The 20,642-nt window shown below is 26.2% G+C and overlaps 1 protein-coding gene across 1 annotated transcript; it reads right to left on the bottom strand.

Moving 5' to 3' along the window:
- Positions 1–19,686: 19,686 nt before the first annotated feature.
- On the bottom strand, positions 19,687–20,307 carry LOC145850089 (histone-lysine N-methyltransferase SETMAR-like). Its single transcript, XM_082955235.1, has one exon. It carries the CDS (start codon positions 20,305–20,307, stop codon positions 19,687–19,689), a length of 621 nt encoding a protein of 206 aa, XP_082811361.1.
- Positions 20,308–20,642: the final 335 nt, after the last annotated feature.

The raw sequence follows: 20,642 nt of genomic DNA, 5'->3' as shown, positions 1-20,642 counted from the left end.
TTTTGAACAAACTCAAAAGGATACCCATATAAAATTTTAAAGCAGTGTTTAGTCTTTTTATTTGTATCCTTTTGAATTTCATTATTAAAGCAGTTTAAATAAGATTTTTAAGTTATTAAAGTAAAATTTAAGTTTAAAACAAGATAATTTGAACAAACTCAAAAGGATACACATAAAAAGTTTCAAAGCAGTGTTTAGTCTTTTTATGGGTATTCTTTTGAATTTCAACAGTAAAACAGTTTAAATAAGATTCTAGATTATAAAAACAAAATTTAAGTTTTAAGAAATTAAACAATTTTATGAAAAAATATACTTAAAAAGATTTTGACATAAAACTGTACAATTTTAAAAAAGGATACCCATAAAAAGACCGACCCAATCACAAATACTTTTAGTTGTGACGTCAAAAATGCATTTTTTATTTTGTGTTAAGTTTACTAGAATCCTTACGTCATAACTATTACGTATACAAAATTAGAATTTGATTGAATAAGTAACTTTGCTGTAATCGAATATGAAATTATTTTTTTCACTTTTTGTTTTGAAAGGTTTATCGTTTCAATGGTTTTAATTGTAATCAATTAAACACTTATAAAAAGTTGTTTGTACATTTTCAATAATAAAAACAAAAATGATACAAAAATTTTTTTTAAGTTTACTAGATTTAAAATTATTTTCTACTAAGATTATTTGTTTATAATATTACTTATGTGTATTGTTCTTCATGTGTTATGTGTCATCACATAGAAATCCAGTGCTTTTAAGTACTTAAATCTACTAATATTTCCACATTTAGTTACTTTTAATGAGTGTTTTATAAAGTTTAGTATATAAATATACATATCATATATAAATACTATAATTGTGTTCACGGACATAATTAATTGTTTAAAACATAAATAACACAACTTTATTGTAGAAATTTTGTACTCAAAAAGGTATTTAATGGTTAATTACCTTTATAAGTAAATAGCGTTTAAAATCTAAAATATACCACCAGAGCAAATTTATTCATAATTATTTTTATGTATTTTTAAATCTACAATTTATTTTAGTTTTACGGATTTAAACTTTATTAATACATATGCTAAATAAACGTAATGACTTAAAAATAAGATTTTTTTCTTAATATAAGTTTACCAATAAACCTTGCATCCTAGAAAATTGACAATTTAAAAAAAACCTGAAATTTGATAAGTTTTGAAAAACCTTAAAACGTTCGGAACTTCGAACAAAAGTTATTAAATATCTTGGAAATTAAACTATTTATACATTTAAAGCAATAAAAATTCAATTAGATATAAAAATTCTATCAAAAAAAATAATTAATTGTTTTTTAATAAAAAATACATTACCTTTTTTTCGTTTTTATACTTTCGAAGACGATTTTTAATTAAAGTTTTTATTAATTTACAAAGAAAGCAAAAAATAGTTTTGTGAAACCTGTAAGAAAAGCAGCAAACCTAAAAATTAATAAAAAACTTTTGGCAAAACTCTAATATAAAAATTTCTATTTTTGGTAAACTTTATTTTATTGTTGTTTTGATAAACTAAAAAAATTATAAATATTTCAATTAATACCAAACAACATTTTTTAAGTTTCATCTACAAAAAACAAGTTTGGTTGCCCTTAAATTTAAAGTTAAAATACGTCAGTAAAATATTTCAACTTTATTTTCTTTACTATAGAATGAAACTAAAACACATTTATTTATCATTTCATTCATTTTTACTTCTATGCACAAAGAAGATACATAAAGTATGGCTTATATTAACAAAATAGGCTTTAAAGTTCTTTTTTCATTACAAATTTTGAGTAACCATTTTCTTTCAATAGTTCATAGTCATAACCGCACCGTTCATAAAACCCTGTCACATTGTCTAAAGGGTCCACATAAACACAATTAAATCCATTTTGTATTGCAAAATTTTCAGCAGCTAGTAACATCCGCTTCCCAATTTGCTTTCCTTTAAATTCCTCTGCTACTGCGACTGAATATAGAAATTAAAATGTTTTATGTAAAAAATGATACTACCAGACAAACATTGATCAAATGATCAAAAACTCGCAGTTTGAATGCAAACAGATGTCACACGAGTGGTTTGAAATACTTAACTATGATTAAAAATGCTTTGTGTACTTCAATAATTAAATTTTAAAATAAACTTTGTTAGTTTACTTCTAAGTAAATACTTACCCAAGTCGAAACCAAGTGCACTTTTAATGTTTGGCACGTCCTTTTTATTTTCAACAAGAACATGTGCTAGTAATTTGTGTTGATTCTCAGAAACATCAATGTAAACCAGTGAAGCTGGGAGATCATCACAAGACTGCTCCACTGTTTGCTTTCTAAAATAAAATAATAAAATGTTTATTATAAAAAAAAGTTTAAAACAATATTTTGATTTTCAAATGCATCTTTGCTTACTGTTTTGGAAGTTTAAATACTTTTCTAAGCGAAATAATACAAGTACTAAATATAAATTAGAAACATACCTATCTTCATAGAAAAAAGGAAATGCTGAGCTCAGAAGTGTATTGCTATTATTTGTTAATTTATGAACAGGAATTAGTTCGTATTTCGAGTGTCCATACTTGTTCTGTTTTATAGCTGTTTTGTTTTCCATATTGCTCACTTTTTAATTGCAGTGACAATTAAAATCTTCTCAATTAAATTGTTAGTTCTAACCCCGATTTTTTTAACTATTTTAAGTAACAAGTAAATTAAGAACTAAGAATATTTTAGATTTCGAAAAAAAAACATCTTAAAATTTTGTTAATTATTAATTTAGTGGTAGTTATTTGTAGATCTATGATTATTAATTATTTCGAAAAAAAAACATCTTAAAAGTTAAATACAGTTAAATAGTCTAAACTTTTAAAAGTCATAAAAAAGTTGTTTGTATCATAAAATACTTTACAAAAAGCTAAATTTTATCTAATTGGTTTGTAGTGAAACAATTTTACTAAACTTTTTTTTGATAAAATGCCTTTAATAACTTTTATTTATGTGTTTCAAATATTTAAAGTATAACAAGTTCATATTACAAAGGTAAGCTACTATATATAAAACCTAAACACAAATTATTGTAATTAATTCAAAAAAAAAGACTTTTAATATTAAATATATACTTTATAATATTTTGAACTAACAACGTTTTTTTTTTTTTGCTTTTCGAAAAAAATTAATCAAGTTTTTTAATTAATTGAAGAAAACAATTACATGACTGTCACATTTACCATTTGAAAATACTAAAATTTACGAAAGTTTAAAAAGTAGCAACAAATCAAAATCATTAAACTAATATTTCTTATTAAAAAAAATATGAAATTTTGATTTTTAAACACTAAATAAGCTACTGATTTTATTCATTGGGCCGTACTAATAAAACATTTGTAAAACAAAGCTTAGTAGTAAATAATAGTAAAAAAAAATATCGTACATAAAAGACTAAACCAAGTAGAAGCCAGACTAAAACATTTAAACAAATTGGCTATCTTTAAAACTTATTCCCAGATAGATATATTTTTATTAAAGTCTCATTTTTAATATCAATTAACATAGAATAATATCACTGTTAACTAGGGTCATCTGTTGCCTCTTAAAAGTTAAAATTTTGGAATTTCGCTTAGTCAGTTTTATTTAGTAGTAGCTCTAGTACAAGATGCTTGCAAGCTAGCCAAAATATTGGTTTATCAAGACTTTGTATTAGAAAATATAAAATGAACTGTCCTGAATATACTAAGTGTGAAGAAACCTTGCACTGTAGTGTTACATTAACTAACCAACTTTGAATGAATTGACTAACTATTTGATGAAGCCATTTTTGTTGGTATATTTTCGTAGGTCCTTTTTCAAGAATCCATTTTTACCACTACTCTTTTATATTTTAATAGGTCAATTTTGATTCATTTTGTTCAATTCGACTATAAAGTAAATAAAAATGCATTTGCACTACACAAGGAGGTTGCAACTTTTTACTTCACAAAAATTAATTTTCATGTAAATTGTAGGAGAAAATAAGTTTTAAATAAAGTAGCCTTTTTTATTGCTGTTCTAGTTGTTTATTAAATTTTTAAATTAAATAACTGTAATAAGAAACTTATAGCTTGGATAAAGTTCTGTAAAATAAAGCTAACTTAAAAAAAGGACTCCCCTTGTTTATCTTTGAAAATAACGAAATAAAGTAACAATTTAAAAAGTATTTAGCTCAAACAGGCTTAAAGGTGGAAACTTTATTTTTTGCTGTTATTTTATGAGATTTATGTGAAGTCCTACAAAAGGTTGGACTAAGCGATATTAAGTTAAATTTTTTCCAATTTCCATTGTACTAATGAAGTTAAAAGTGACTTGATATTTATTAAACAAATTAAAAAAGATAGTTAACTAAAAATTGTTCTTAGTACTTTGATAACAATTTTATAAATGCTAACTTACATTATACTAAACAAGTGCTTTAACATTTTATTTTGTACTTAGAGCTTTCTAAAAAATGTAATTTTTTGTTACTATTACCTATTTTTTAGCAAAATAAACTTTTTTACCTCATTTTAAAAAGCGTAGACATGACCCTGGAACAAATTAGAAACTTTAATCAGGAACATTTTGACAATAAACTGCATAATACGCAAAACATACTATTAAATCAGTTACAGCTGACATAGCAAATAAAAAGAAGTTTTTATATAAAAACATTTGAATAATTTTCGTCTTAGGCTAGCTCTACTTTAAATAAAAATAAGTTTTCAAGTTAAAAATTTTATCATAATGTAAACATTTTCAAGTTATTAAATAATTTCGTTAGAGTAATAAAATGAGTATAGTTTTTCTATTATAATACAACTTATTATTTTATTATTTATTAAAAAAGATTATTTTGGGTGCATTTAAAGCTAATTTCAAAGCTTACACTAGATATTACGATAAATTTATGAAACAAAGTTACAGTTTAACAAAGTTAATGTTATACATCATCAGGGTTTCCAAAACTGGGCTGCCCTTAGGTGCCATTACAGAAATTTAGAGGGCCAAAGCTAGGGCTATGAGGTCATAAATTGAAATTACACTAGATATTTGAAGTTATTGATGAAGAACAAAAAAAAAATTCTAAGTCGTTTTTTATGGTATTTTGGAAACTTATATTAGATATTATTAAAATAGTTATGAAATTTAGGGATTCACAAGCCGTAAAGGGCGAAGCCATAAGGCTATAACTTAATACTTAGAGTTGATATTCTGAAGTTGATAATGAAGAGCAAGAAAAAAGGTGTTAGGCAGTTTAAAAAAAAATCTTGTTGGAGGTCTTTTGAAAAACGAATTGTGAAATTCTGCACTGAAATTACGGGAAGTTTGAAACTTATACTAGATATTCGCACATTGGGTTACACAGTAACAGAGTTGGTAAAATGCTAATAGTTACTATGGTAATTCAGCAATGAAGCGTATAAACTTTGGTTTGTTTTAAGTTAGTAATTTCACGCTCGAGTAAACAAAGCAAAGCGTTTTAACATGTCTGCACAGTAATTAATTTTTTTAGTTTTTGATTTTGACTATCTTGACGACCACTGAACTAGATCATAACTTAGGAGATTGAATGTATGCATAATCTAGTTTTAGTCTTACTATTAAATCTAAAAAATATTCTAATTTAACCGATACCTACAAACTTCAAACACCTTAATATAGGTTTTTTTTTTTTATCGGACAAAGTTTATTTTTTGCTAGCCAGATTTTTACTGCTTAACCTTTAAATAAATAATCTTAAATTAAGTTAGCATTACTTCACTGTTGTCATATTTTTTATGAACTAATCGCCAAAAATTACTCAAGTATATCATTTTTAATTAAACAGAAAAAACTCGGTGTTTAAATATATTTAAAATTCTCTTAAACCTTTTCTATATTCATTAAGTCTTTTTATAATAGAAAGGCAATTAATTATTAATAAATTAGCCTATTGATACTAAATAAAACTACAACTACTACAATAATGATGATTTGTGCAATCTTCCACGAAATGTAACATATCAAACAGGTGAAATTTTTTATTAACAGTAAGTTTTTTTTTTTTTTTTTCGTTCAAAATCAGTTTTTAGGCCATATTTAGGTTTCTAAAATAATAGTTGCAGTATTTTATAAAAAAATTAATTTTAACTTCCTCTGTCCATAACTTGAATCATGAAAACCACTAAAAATAATAAAGTAGATGAAAGTGTTTTTAATAGATTTTTCATTTACTTCAGTTAGAGTTAAATCAAGTTTAAAACTACGTAAATTTTTGTCAATTTTAATACAAATAACTAACTTATATTCATACTATTCATAAAACAATATAAAAATATAATTTTTTTGTTTACCATAAAGGAATTTTATACAAAAATTTAAAAAAATAAAAAATATAATAACTTTTTATCGAGGTAATGTATATCATAACAATGTTGTTAATACCAAGAGAAAAACCTTCTAGAGTAAAAAAGTTATGATAATATAATTATAGTATACTAAGAAAAACGTCTTTAAAAAGCATTATATTGGATCTTTTGATAATTTTTTCTTTGTTGCTATATTACGGATTTTAAAACCAGTTGTGGCGCCATACCGTCTTTTTATTGAGTCTGTATTCACGATTTTTCTGCAGCGCCAAATCAAGAAAAAATTGGAACATTACAGACGATTCTTTGCAAAAGACCAGCTTCTTCTCAACTATTTCTTCAGTTGTTTTAAAAGCCATCACACCTTCGACCATTTCGTATAGAACCAGAGCTGCTCCCCAAATATCTAAACCTTCGCCATTGTAACGTTTGTGAGTAAAATACTCAGGCGGGTAGAACAATTCAGTTCCGCTCAGTTTATCAAAGTCAGTATGCTGAAAAGAAAGTGAACAATCAAAACCAAAAGATATACAACTTAAAGTATTATGTTTCCTTTAAGCATTTTTCATTACTAAAATATCAATGTTTTTTTTAAGATATTTCTATGTCTGATTTGTCTTAGCTTAAAAGTTTCATACCTTAAGTTTAATACTTATATATACATTAAATACTACTAATTTAACATAATTAAAGCGTTAACTAATTTGTTTATAACCAAAGATAATAAAGCAAATTACTTGTTTTTTAGCTCCACAACCAAAATCAATTAGTTTTATTTTTAAGTCTCCTGGATTAATCAAAATATTTTCCGGCTTGATATCGCGGTGAACAACTCCGTTTAAGTGAACTTGTTCCAAAATAATCAGCAGCTGTTATATAGTTTTAAAATTATTTTGATTGAAAAAAAGTAATATTATAAAGTTTATTTATAAATGTTTTTATAAAGCCTAATTAAAAAACATTTATGTAATAAGTTAACATACACGTTTGTATTATAAAAACACCGTTGAGCTACACTTAGCTACATATTCTTGAATATATAAAAAACAAACTTACATCTTCGTAGACCTTTTTAGCGCATTCTTCTGGCAAAGTACCTATTTCTTTAATGTAATTTTTCAAACTAATGTACCCATTCGGTTTTTCCATTAAAATCAAAAATGTTTTTTCATATTCAAACCATTCTAAAATGCTGACAACACCTTTAGAATATATATTTTTTATAAGTTTTGAATTGTAAAGTTATAACAACTAAGTATGTAGTAAAAAGTTTCTTGAACTATTAAATTTAATCTTCATATAAAACCGAAAAAAAAAATCTTTTAAAATCAACTAGAATAATTACATAGAATTTTAATTTCGTAGTAAAGCTTAAAACGAATAGGAGAAAAAAAACCTTTACATTCTTTATGTCCTGTTGCCTTATAATGAAGTACTAGTTCTCGAGGTAGAGTGTATCCACCATAAACAGATTCTTTGTAAGTTCCCTTGTCTATCGATTTAACTGCAAACTCCACACCAGTAGCACGATGTAATGCTGTAAAAATTATCATCTTAAACACAGTTTTTGTACTTAATGTTTGTTTTTTGAATGAAAAGTTTGAAATCTTTTTTTTTAATGAAGTAACAATTTTATCAAATAATTTTTTTCTCTTTTTCTTTAAATAATCATTAATTTTAATATAACTGATATCTCTTTGTAAGTTAATTTAATTATGTCCAACATTTTGACTATGTCCTATACTTTTTTATTAATTTTTATTTTAAAAGGAAATAACAATGACGTTTTTTAAGAAATTTAAGCTAATTGTGATATTATAAAATTCAAAAAAATCAAACCTGCATAAATACTTCCCTGGCCACCTTCCCCTAATTTCTGACCAAGTTGGTATCTATCTTCAAACTTGTAACCGTATTGTGAAAAAATAAACTTGTTGCTGTTCATTTCAATCAGCTGATTATAATTCAAAATTGGTTGCTGCAATTGAACTTGCTTGGATTGCACGTGGCATGGTTGAACTAATGGTTGCGGAAAGGCAGGATAATAAAAATTCTGCTGCTGTAGTTTTAAAATTGGTTGGACTCTTGTTTGCTGAACTGCATTTATAGTTAGATTCTTAGTTAAATAGTTAGTTGAATTCTGCTGATATTGGTTCAAAAGTGGTTTATCTGTTGTTTGTCGAATTGCATAATTAGTTGAACTCTGATGCTTTAATTGTTGTATATGGTTTGATGCTTTTAGATGCTGTTCATACTTTAAATATTTATTAGTAGGAATTTTAGGAACGCTTATATGATTTTCAACATTTCTTTTTATCATTTCTTCATGAGCACGTTTACGAGCTTTCTTACTTTGGTCAGGTTGCTCGAACTGATACGAGGATGAATAACCTTCCACACCGGTGATGTGATAATTTTTTGTGTTCATCTTTTCTTCAGCAATGTTATTTAACTAAATTCTAAAAAACGATAAATTTAAAATGTATTAGAAATAAGCTTTAGAAATGAAAACAAAATATAAAACATTTTTAAAACACAAATAGAAAAAAGGTACAGTAGCATCAAAAATAACAGTTTGTACTTTAGGTGAAAACAGACCTCATCTCAACGAAGATGAAAAATTTTGCTGCAGCTTTTGAAGCCATTTGGACGTTGAGCCGAACATTCATTAATGTAAAAAATGTTAGTATTTCTATAAATGATTTCAATTTTAAATTAACATAATGATTTGTAATAAAATGAGACAACTAAAACTAAGAATTTTTTACTTAACACAGTGTTTCACTCTGAGTTTTAAATTGTCTCATTATTATTTTTTATTTGTTCCTTAACAGTAGAGCTCTGTCTTGTAAAATTAAAAATTGTTTTAAACACATTTTCAACAACCTAGAAAAATAATTAGATATACTATAAGCAGGCTAAACTTTCTTTCAAAAAATAAAAATAACTCTGAGTTGTCAAATATTAGTTTGATGTATAAAATAATTATGTTTAAGCCTGAATTTATGCAAAAATTTAAAAAATAAAATAGCTGTCATATTTACTTCGAAATATATCCTTACATTAATAACAACAATAGGACCGAATTCATAATAATGAAAAAATATTTAAGAAACAAAAACTACCCTTTTAAAACAGCCAGAATATTAAAATTTTCAAATATGTTTCAGTTTAAATAAAGTTTTAAAACTTTTATTTATCAAAAAGTACACAAATTCCATTAAACCAAACACAAAAATTGCAAAGAGTCTCTGATCTTTAAATTTTAAAAACCTTCAAGAAAAGTATTGTATTGTCTATTGTACGACAAAAAAGCGTGTGTAAAAAGGAACCTTTTGGTTATCGGAATAAATTCAACTACTAAAAATTCATAAATTATAACTTATTAAATCAATAAGACTTTTATATATTTACTTGTAAGTTATATTATTTTGGGACGGGTTAGGGAAGAATATATGAAAGTTAATAAATAGTAAATTTTTTAAATTAAAAGTAACTTTTTCGAATGCAACAATTGAAGTACTAGAACTGATCTCTAAACTTAATCTAAAACATTCACAACATTATTATTTAAATTTAAATCCGGCCGGGTCCGGAACCGGATTCTTAATACTCTAAATTATTTATAATGTAAACAGTATAAAAACTACTATGTACGATAATGCTTACGGTAAAATAACTCCACTAAAATGACATAATTAATAATAATCTTAGACAAAAATGAACACTGTAAATAATAATATTAAATGTATGCATTAACTTTAATTTCTATATTTTTAAATTTTGTCTATTGTACAAATCATCCTTATAAAATTTAAAATCTTGTAAAAATATCTTAAGCTAACACAATTAATCACACTGTATTTTAAACATATATCAATCTTTTTATCACAATATTAAAACTTATCATTTTTTAATTAGTTAAATTTAAATGATTTGTAATCAGAATTACATTAGTTGCTCTATTTTTCTTACACTAAAGTTTCAAACTAATAAACTTTCCATGGTTTTTGGCAACCAGAATATCACCTAATTTTAGCAAATATCAGGGTTGCCACTCTTTGAATTAAAAAAACTAACTTGAGTGATTGTAAACTTTCCTGAGTCAGAATGAGGTTTTTGAAACCAAAAAAATAGTTACTTTAAGCTAATAATCCGTAGAATAGCTAGCCACAAGGTTGAAAATTTTAAGTAATGTTTACAATTTAGGCTAAAGGGGAGTTAAACACTTTTTTAACAAGTTAATCTTATTTAATAGAATATTATCTTCGCTACCAGATGTTTTTCATAGCTTTACAAATTTCAAAGTAGTTTTTGAGATATAAGCGATCAAAGCCGGAGAGTTTCATAGGAACCTAATGAAAGGTGCAAACTAAAAACGCGGAAATATCCATTTCACTAAAAATCTATCCCCTTATTACAAAATCTATATGTTTTTTAAGCTAGGTACCTCAAATTTTTAGGAAACATTCCTTACATAGTTTAAAAGCTTTTGAGTGTTGGAGTTTACAAAAAAAAGAAAAATGCAAATTTAAGGTCCAAAATTCAAAAAATAAAACTTTTAATGAAAAAAGAGGATTTTTTCTCAAAATAAAAAAAAATCTAACACTCAATGATTTAAAATTTAGTAAGAGTAAACTGTGAAAATTTGAATAAGATTGCTTAATAACTGTAGGAGGAGATAGATTTTTAATTAAACGGTGTTTTTTTCGCCTTTTTAGTTTGCCCCTTCTATAAGGAAGCTATTGAGCTGGCCGGCTTTAACCCCATGTTTCTCGAAAACTACTTTAAATTTTGTTAAGCTGTAAAAAGTATCTGGTAGCTAAGATTAAAATCAATTAAATAAGATCAACTTGTAAAAATCAACGAGGACCTCCCTATAGCCTTACCAATATAAAATCAATTAAAATCAAGTTCTTGAACAAAATTAACAAGAAAAACTGGATCAGCTCAAACTCATTCAAAATCTAAAAGAAAACTAGCCTGAGTTTTTCGAAAAGGCTTAAAACGAGATTAAGTTTTTATAAAAAACAAAACTAGCTTGAGACAGCCTGAAATTTTCAAAATTTCCCAAAAATTTTCAAACTAGCAGGATTGCCACTGTTTAGGTCAAAAAAAAGCTTGCTAGAGTCAGGGTTCCCACTAAAGTTTCAGAAAAAAATCTAGAGAAAATATTTAGGGAAAAATTATCAAAAAAATGTGTCAAAAATAAAAGAAATCTGTAGTATTTCCTTATTTTAATCTAGTTTTAGAACTTTGCTGTTTTTAACTTGAAACTCTAAAATATAAATATACTTTATAAAAAAAAATTATGTTATATTATATATTTATCATAAAAATTTGTTCAGCACTAAAAAAAAGTGAAATCTAGAAAAATCAAGGGAAATTCATGATTTTTTCATTTTATTTAGGGAAATTTAGAGTTTTTTTTTTTTTGGAAAATTGTAAAAATCTAGGGATATCCAGAGAAATCTAGGGATATGGGAGCCCTGTAAAGTGAGTATAAATTAGCCTGAGTCAGAATGAGGTTTTTAAAAACTGAAAAAAAAAACACTTAAATCTAATAATAAGTAGAACAGCTAGCAACAAGGTTGAAAATATTAGGTAATATTTACAATTAATAATCTGAAATCAAGTTCTTGAACAAAATAACTAAAAAATCAAAAAATATTAAAAAGTGGATCAGCTCAAACTCATTCAAAATCTTAAAGAAAAATAGCCTGAGTTTTTTAAAAAATCTTAAAACTAGCCTGAATTTTTATAATAAACTAAACTAGCCCTGGGGCAGCCTAAGATTTTCAAAAATTCCCAAACATTTTCAAACTAGCAGAGTTGCAACTTTTTAAGTCAAAAAAAACTAGCTAGAATGAGTATAAACTAGCCTGAGTCAGAATAAGGTTTTTAAAAACTAAAAATTTACTTTAATCTAATAATCAGTAAAAAAGCTAGCCATAAGGTTGACAATATGGTAGTAAAGTTTTTGATTTTACAACATAGGTAAAGAGCTGATTTTCTGAAATGTTTATTTCATAGTTTAAATGTAAACAAGTGTAAATTAGTCACGTGTACAAACTGAGCCAATTCTGGTAGGTGTTTAATTTTAACTGACTAAAATGACTCTTTTTAATTTATACAGGGTTTGTTTTTGAAAAAAAAAACTTTTCTGTATGCTCTTTTTTGCTAACTAGATCTGAACTGTCCGGATCTCTGTTAGGATCCGGCCGGAACAGGATTCGAGCCTTGTTTTAAAATCAAGATCCGTCCAGAACCGGATCCGGATCTTTTTTTTAAACCGACATCCGGCCGGAACCGGATCCGGATATTTTTTCATATCAAAATCCGGCCATATCCGGATATCAGACAGAAATGGCAATATCCGGCCGGTTTTGGACCCGGATAGTGAGTCCGATACATCACTAGTATAAACCTATGTAAGACTTAAACTTTTATATGGATATTTTGTTATGGGTTTTTAGTATCTTCAGAAGGTTTAAATTTAGATGAATTGTTATTCATTTTTTTGGGTATATATTTAATTAAAGGTTGTGTTTTTAGGTAGTTTAAATATTTCAGCAAGATAAAAATATTTTTAATCAGAAAAACAATTTTTAAAACTCTTAGAATGTCTTTTAAAATTATTAGGATTAAGTGTTGACAATCACAACTAAGTGTGTCAATTTAAAAAAATAGTTTTAGTCTACTGATTCTAATTTAATTTTTACAGCGTTACTAAGCCAACACTTGCCAAACTAGCATAAGTTTTCAAAAAAGATTGCTCAGATTTGTTATAAAAACCTAATTTAAACTATTTAAAATGGCAGTAATAGTTATTTATTTGTTTTTGGTATGTAATAAAAATAAGAACTACCGGATTTCCAGAAATAACAAGTTTTAAATACTGAAACATGTTTGGACTAAAATTTCATGTTCAAGTATTTAATGAGGATATTTTTTCAAAAATTCTGGTAACTTTGCTACAAACTACTTAAATTTTAGTCCAAATTTTAAAATAAAAGAAATGTTTTTAAAAGAAAAATTAACATGTTAACAAATAAAGCTGACAAAAGTTTCTACAATTGTACTAAACAACTTCCAAATTATAATTATTTGTTATACTTAAAATTAAATTAATCTATTAAATAACTAAAATTAAAACAAGCTATTTTACTACATTTAAATATACTTAAAACTTAAATGATTAAATATTTAATTTAATATATATAAACTTAAAAATTTAAATGTACTTTTAGTAATCACTTTTACTTAAAACAAAACAAATGAGCTTAATTATTACTATATGACTAAAATTTACATTCATAAATGTTTTTATTTATTTTTAACATTAATTTTTGTATTTTATTATTAGGCAGTTTAATAAGAGTTATATAAAGCCGTTATATACATAATTTACACATTTAAACTACAAAAGACAAAAAATGTGTCAATTAAGTTCTGTATGACCACAAAAAAAAAATAGAATAAAGTTTATATAAATGTAAAGTTACGTTTTAAAATAACAGTTTTAGTCTTATCAAAAATCCTAACAAAATATTTATATAAACATTAACATAAAACAGGAACAGATTTTGTTGAACATTTTTAAACTAGTTTATTATAAAAAAGATCTTTTATGATAAAACTTGTTTTCAACATCTAACTTGTACTTCCAAGGTCTGCTTCAAATGAATCTTATAAATACTATATTATTAAAAAACTATAATTTTCAAAGGTCATTCCGTGAACTCAATATTCACACTTATCTATTGAAAAATCTTTAAATTTTTATTGGATTGCAGAAATTTTAATTAAGGTTCCCATTCAAGTTTAAGGATATTTAAAAAAATAAGTTAGCTAAAAATATATTTTTTTTTTTAATTTAAAATATTAAGTTTCTAACTTGATAGTATTTTATAACTACAACTCAGGGCTTCTACAATTCTAGTAAAAAAGAGTTCTGAATGTTGAATTTTATTCTGTTAAGAATTTCTAATTACAAATTAATTGCTCAAGAAATTGTATGGCGATTAAACAAAAGAAATCTGTAAAATATGCTACAAGGCCATGTGTAATAAGTTTTCTTAATATGTAAAAACAGCTAGATTTTAAATCCAAAAATAAACTTTCTCATTTCAAAAACTTTCAAATACAGTGCAGTCACCTTTCGCGATCTAAGCACTCGTTTAGTTACTCACTTTCATTTTGTTATGCTTTTTAGAACTTGATAAATAAATAGTTAAAAAATCTTAATTTCTTTAATATTGAAATTTGTTGTATGTATTAAGTTTGGAACGTGTTTAACTGTTTATATATAATTTTAAACGTTAAAACACCTCTACAACACACCTCTACACCTCTAACACACCGGAAAGTTGTTTTCCTTGAAGGTTAGACATTTAATTTTGCCTCAATTAAATTTTTTTATTTAACAACAGTTGCAGTTAAAATTCTCAAAAAAAAAACATGATTGATGACAGTCTGACAATAATAAAAGTTCACAACAAAATGAATTTAAATTTTCACACAGGGCCTTCAGTTCTTCTTCATGCTCGGAAGATCACGACGATTTGTTGGAATCGGTATTCTTCATAAACATCTTTTTAAATGCATTGTAAGAAAACAGCCACTATAGTAAGTATATTTGCTACCTCTCGTTTAGTTACTTTCTCTTATTCAATTAAGCACTTTTGCTATGGAAAAATGTGCGTATAACCGTGAGATGTGACTGTAATTGATAATTAAATATTCTATTAATACAAGCTATCCTCATGAATATCTTTTTTCACAAAATTAAAAAGAAAACTTTGTTGTTAAAATAAATTTTTAAGCAAAAGGTTCAAAAGTCATCTTCATAAATATATCAGATCACAATGACAACTATTTTACTAATGTAATTAACTTTTTTTTAAGAATCTTTGATTTACAGGAGCCGAATCAGGATTTTTAGTCAGATTTTTTATAAACAGTTTTAGTTTTAAACCAGTTTTATAATAATTATTAGCAGCTCGCTTCGTTAAAGTTTTACTTTTGATACACAATTTAGATAATATAAAATATTTTGGCTAAATCAAAAACTTAAATATTTAATTTTACTTTACTTTCAGGATTTTTTGTGATATTATAAAACTAAAGTCATAGAGTTTTGTTAGTTAATTTACCTTTAATAAATAGGTAATAGAATTAAGTACTTGTGTATTTGAAAACAAGTAAATAATTGACAAAATAAGTGTATTTTCATTAGCCCAAAATGTTTTTAGCCATTATCAAATATTAAAGCATAACAATAACTACAGTATGTTGCTAATGTTAATATTGTACTAGTTTATTAGTGAGATAGTTTAAAATGTGGTATTACAAGTAGATTATTATGTCCTTAGATATATTTATTGAATAATTTTATAGTTTGTTAATCACATAAAGTAAATAAAATATATAAAAAATTAATTCTAGTATATGTATTTTTATTATTGTTACTTTCTGTATGTTTTACAATAAGTGATTTTTTTTATATAAGTATTTGCTATTAATTTCATACTAAAATTTAAGTCTGTTAATATGGGTTCATGATGATTTTGAGTTACCAAAAGATGATCTAAATACATTTATTCTAAATTTAAACTTTTACAGTGTGATTTACAAATCAAGATTTCTTTAATTTTATCACTTAATTATTAGTCAGTAGTATAATTTTTATCCTACATTAGTATAGAAAACTTCTTGAAAGCTTTGTGTGCTTTTGGTTTATTAAAAACACTAAAACATACAATAATGTTGTCATACTTGTGATAATTCTTAAATTAGAAACTTATCTTTTTTGGTTTATTCAGTCGCACTGTTATACTCTGTTCGATCTGGTGATACCAGAGTTTATCTAGGCTAAGTTTTGACAGACTTTTTTAAGTTGCAGACCAAATTTATTTTAAAAAATCTCTTTATATTCATAAGTTAGTAGTAAAAAAACATATTTAGAACACATACTTTTTAAACTAAAGGTTATGCTCACTCTTGATAACAATAATTTGTCCTGGACATGACATTAAACTGTATCCCTGTTGTATCACTCGATAACCGAGAATTTTTTTCAGTTTATTTGACTAAATTTTTGAGCGCTTTGTTATCTGTCCTTTAATATACAATAATAAAATTTAAAAGTTTTGTAAATCTTTTAATAAAATAAAATTAGTTGAAGCCATTTTTTAACATTTTTTAAAACCAAATCATTCTTCTATAAGGAATTACATGCTAAATCCCAACTTTTTCATACAAACCAAAATAAATTTTCAAATACCGAGTGTTGAGATAAGTGAAATATTCATTAAGAAAAAACTATTAAAAAGCAAGTGATAAATTAAAACTGTACAAATCTTTTCTTTTTCGTATGTGTCGGCCACTTGGTTTCGATCTTGCAACTTATTTACAAAACTTGGTTCAACTCAGAAAGTTTTCAAATCCACATTAGTACACCCACGCCATCAGGCCACATATTTATATTCACAAAATCATAGCTGAACTCTTCCTGGCTTATTTTTATAATAACCAAGAATAATAGTAAAAGTGTATCAGTATCAAAGTCTCGTTTATCAACAATATAAATATCTATAAAAACAAATACAAACATATTTTTTGTCTGTCCATTTTTTTGCTGAGTAATCATTCAAAAGTGCACTTTTGTGCGCATTTAAATTTTCTTACCCAGGTAAGCAAAGTGGTACATTGTTTATTGCTGGGACCATAGGAGTAGGAATATTCTCTATTTCCTTTTCTAAGGTGCTCTTTTATTATTAGCACGTTCATTAAGAAGAAATTTAAGGCAATCATAATCCGAGCTGACCTCATGTGGGCTAAACAACTGCGGTGCCTTTGTGTCAAAGCTTTTCACTTCTAATCATTTTTATAAGGAGTACTTTACTATAAACATTACCAGACACATTAAAATTGTTGACCTATGTCAAATCGAGAAGCACACTATTATTTTTTGAAAATGTAAAATCAGGGATATGGTTTATTTTCAATTCACAAGCTCCACCTTTATTTGCATTGTTGGTATTTTCACTGATATTTTCAAGAAAGTCATCAAGTTCTTGATCCATGACGACTTTGTATGAGCTCGTTAGATTTTGCAGTAACTACAGAATGCGTTTGTTTCAATGGTTGTTAACGTTAAACTAAACTTAAAAACCTTTTGTTTCTCTATGTTAGTCTGTGTAAACCATATTTTTTTTTAATACAAATTGGTCATATGGTACCAAATGAAACACAACTTTCCTTCTTTCTTATTTTGCTGATAAGTGCAGCTCTGGTAAAGTAGTAGGCAATTACTGCCAACGTAGAGGGGTTAAAACTTCCTTGCCATCTGGATAATAATAAATTTGTGTTGTTATAAAATTTTGAACTTTTTTTTAAGCATTGTACTTTTCTTCACATGGATCTTAAAGCACGATTGGATAGCCTGTCCAGTTTTTAAGTTAAAAAAACTCTCTCACATCTAAGTTATTTTAGAGAAGAACTATTTCTAAAATTATGCACTCAGAAACTAATCGTTGCCAGCTTTAATAAAAAAAAAAAGTAAAAGAAAAAGAAGATAAGCTATAATCAAACAATTCTACAATAACTTTGTGAATTTATATAGTAACGTCTGATGTACCTGTGTTTGGAACAGAGTTTAAGACGCTTTCTTTTAAACTCGCAGCATTAATTTAAACGGAGTGTCTGATAGGGAAATTGTTACCCGGGAAATGATAGGGAAATTGTTTTGTTTCTTGTTGATCATCTTACAGATTCATACTTAAAACTTTGGGCACCTTTCCTAACTGCAAACTTCTTACCTCTAAAATTATAAATTGGAATATAATTCTGTCAGTTAAAAGAGCGTTTTTGGTGCCGAATAATCCAGACGTTTGACATCATTCTGTAAATACATTTCAATATAAGGAATTATTCAATGTGGACATGTATTAAACATTAAATATTGACCTTGTAATTAGCTGGTCACAGATCTTGCTCACATTTGAGTTGTTAAGTAACAAAATATTTTAGTTAGTTGATGTGGTACTTAACTATTCATATTACAGGTTACAAAACCATCAGAATGCAGCTTATCGGAAGTTCGCTGTCACTGGTTGTAGTTAACAATTTATTTCTGTCATCACCAAAACTCAGATTTCAAAAGTTTTAAACGGATCATGGTCTTGATGCAGACTCATAAACTCCGCTATGTGTAACTAACATTAGTTTTTTTACCACTGCTGACTTACTAGTTTAGCAACACTTCCTTCTAACTAGTCTAGAATAATTTATTAACGTAAGTTCGCCAAGCTTGTCCTGCGCCCAATAAAATTTCCGGTGCTTCGGTTGCTTATGTTTGAATCATCTTAAGATGCAAGCAGTTGCAGTAAATTATTACCAAAATTAGTTTAAGTGCGTTGAAACTTCAGCATTAGATTAGATAATATCTTGCTGGTTTTCTACTTTGTGTAGATTGTGAAATCACATCATAAATTTGGTCCCATCCAATGATTAAAACTTTGTTAAACCATTCGGGACCACTAAAGATTCTTTAAGAAGAAAATCCCCTTGTTATTTATTTATTTAATTTTTTAATTATTAACAAACTGTAAAAAAAAAATATAAATATAAATGGACTACAATTGGCTACATCTTAAATAACTACACATAGTTTTAGTAAAAACCAATTTTTTGTTGTTGAAAATTTTAAATATACTTTTTTTGAACTCTATAAGCATGCTATTTTTAAATTATAAATACGTAACGGTTTAAAAATTTTTTTAACTAGTAAAATTTATCAAAAATCTATACTTTTTTATATTAATAAAGAAAACGAATAATCATTGAAATTTATCACTTAAAACTTTAAAAAAAGCACAACATCACATGTTTAAATCACAAACTAAAAACCAATCAATAATACAAAAAGATAATAATATTTCCATTTTTTATGAGCTTCAAGTACATAATAGCTTTAAAATTAATCTAGGATACAAAAGTTTAACACAAAATCTTAAAACTTGTACTTTCAATGTTGATAAAGAACTATTTCACATTTAAATAATACAACTCCAATGTTAAAAAAAAGTTCAAACTCAATTTATTAATTTTTCGCTTAGATGTATTTACTTCATTTTAAAAAGTTGTACATATCATAAAATTAATACGTCAAACAAAACCTAAGTTTTAAATTACTTTTTAACTAATATTTTTAAACTTTATAAAACATTTAAACTAAAGTATTCAAACGTTTATGCAGCATTTTTTTCATCACACAACGAATTTAGTTTAAAAGTAGAAATTCAAATTCTTTACATAAAGTAGCCTCTGCATTTTTTAGCGCCACAGTTACACTTTTTTCTCTTATTTTTGTTTATTTCCACCAGGTAGTCGTTAGTGAGCTCTTCATTCACTTCTATATCTCTTTTGGCGAAATAACACAGCCTCGCCACTGATGAGTTTACAAAAACTGGTATTTCCACCAAGTTTGCGTCGCAAGAGTGGTTGACGAATCTGGCCTCATTTCCACGCTTTGAAGCATCAATTATTTTATTTCTCTTTCGCCTGTCCATTTGTGGAGTCTCATAGCCGTACAATCCATTTTTGTTGCCTTTTTTATCGTATTCTTTTTCATCTATAACGTTTCCTTTGTATTCTGACACAAACGCCCCTTTTGGGATTTCTTCAAGAGTCTTGACTGCCCAACCTTTGCTTTGGGTTTTGTAGATGCACAGCTTGCATCTACTTTCTCTTTGCACTACTCTGTTGACACAGTTTTCCGGGCATTTACAAGCGCTGTTGCACTCAAATACTCTGTTTATTTTGTGTGATTCATCAACTTTAAGGAGGCCTTGTTCGTTATAAGTCATGTTTGCCTTGTTCTTGATGCAAGGGCAAGAATTGTCGCATTTTATGCAGCTGTAACTTTTCATATGTTTTTCCTTTTTTTTGAGCCTTTTGGTTTGTTTAAACTTAAAATTATTTGGAAACTGGTCTAGGTCCACTTCGTTTTCAAGAGCGATGTAAGGAAAACCCACAGTGAAACTATATAACCGTTTTTCCTCTAAGTCCAGTTGGGCCCTTTGAGTTTTCTTAAATTTACATGAGAGAGTAGGAACTTTTTTCTTTTTCAATACATACAAGTGTGTTAAATAACACTTCCTTTCAAGCACTTTCACTACACGCACTTGAAAGCAATTAGCAAATTAGGTTTAACTTCTTAAAAAATAGAGTTTATTTTATTAAAGCTTATGTTAAGCCAGATGCG

Source organism: Thalia democratica, chromosome 2, assembly GCF_965202585.1.
Source record: "Thalia democratica chromosome 2, ktThaDemo2.hap1.1, whole genome shotgun sequence".
NCBI classification, from domain to species: Eukaryota; Metazoa; Chordata; class Thaliacea; order Salpida; family Salpidae; genus Thalia; species Thalia democratica.
Note: the sequence above shows the minus strand (reverse complement) of the source record. Positions and strands in the feature narration are given on the sequence as shown.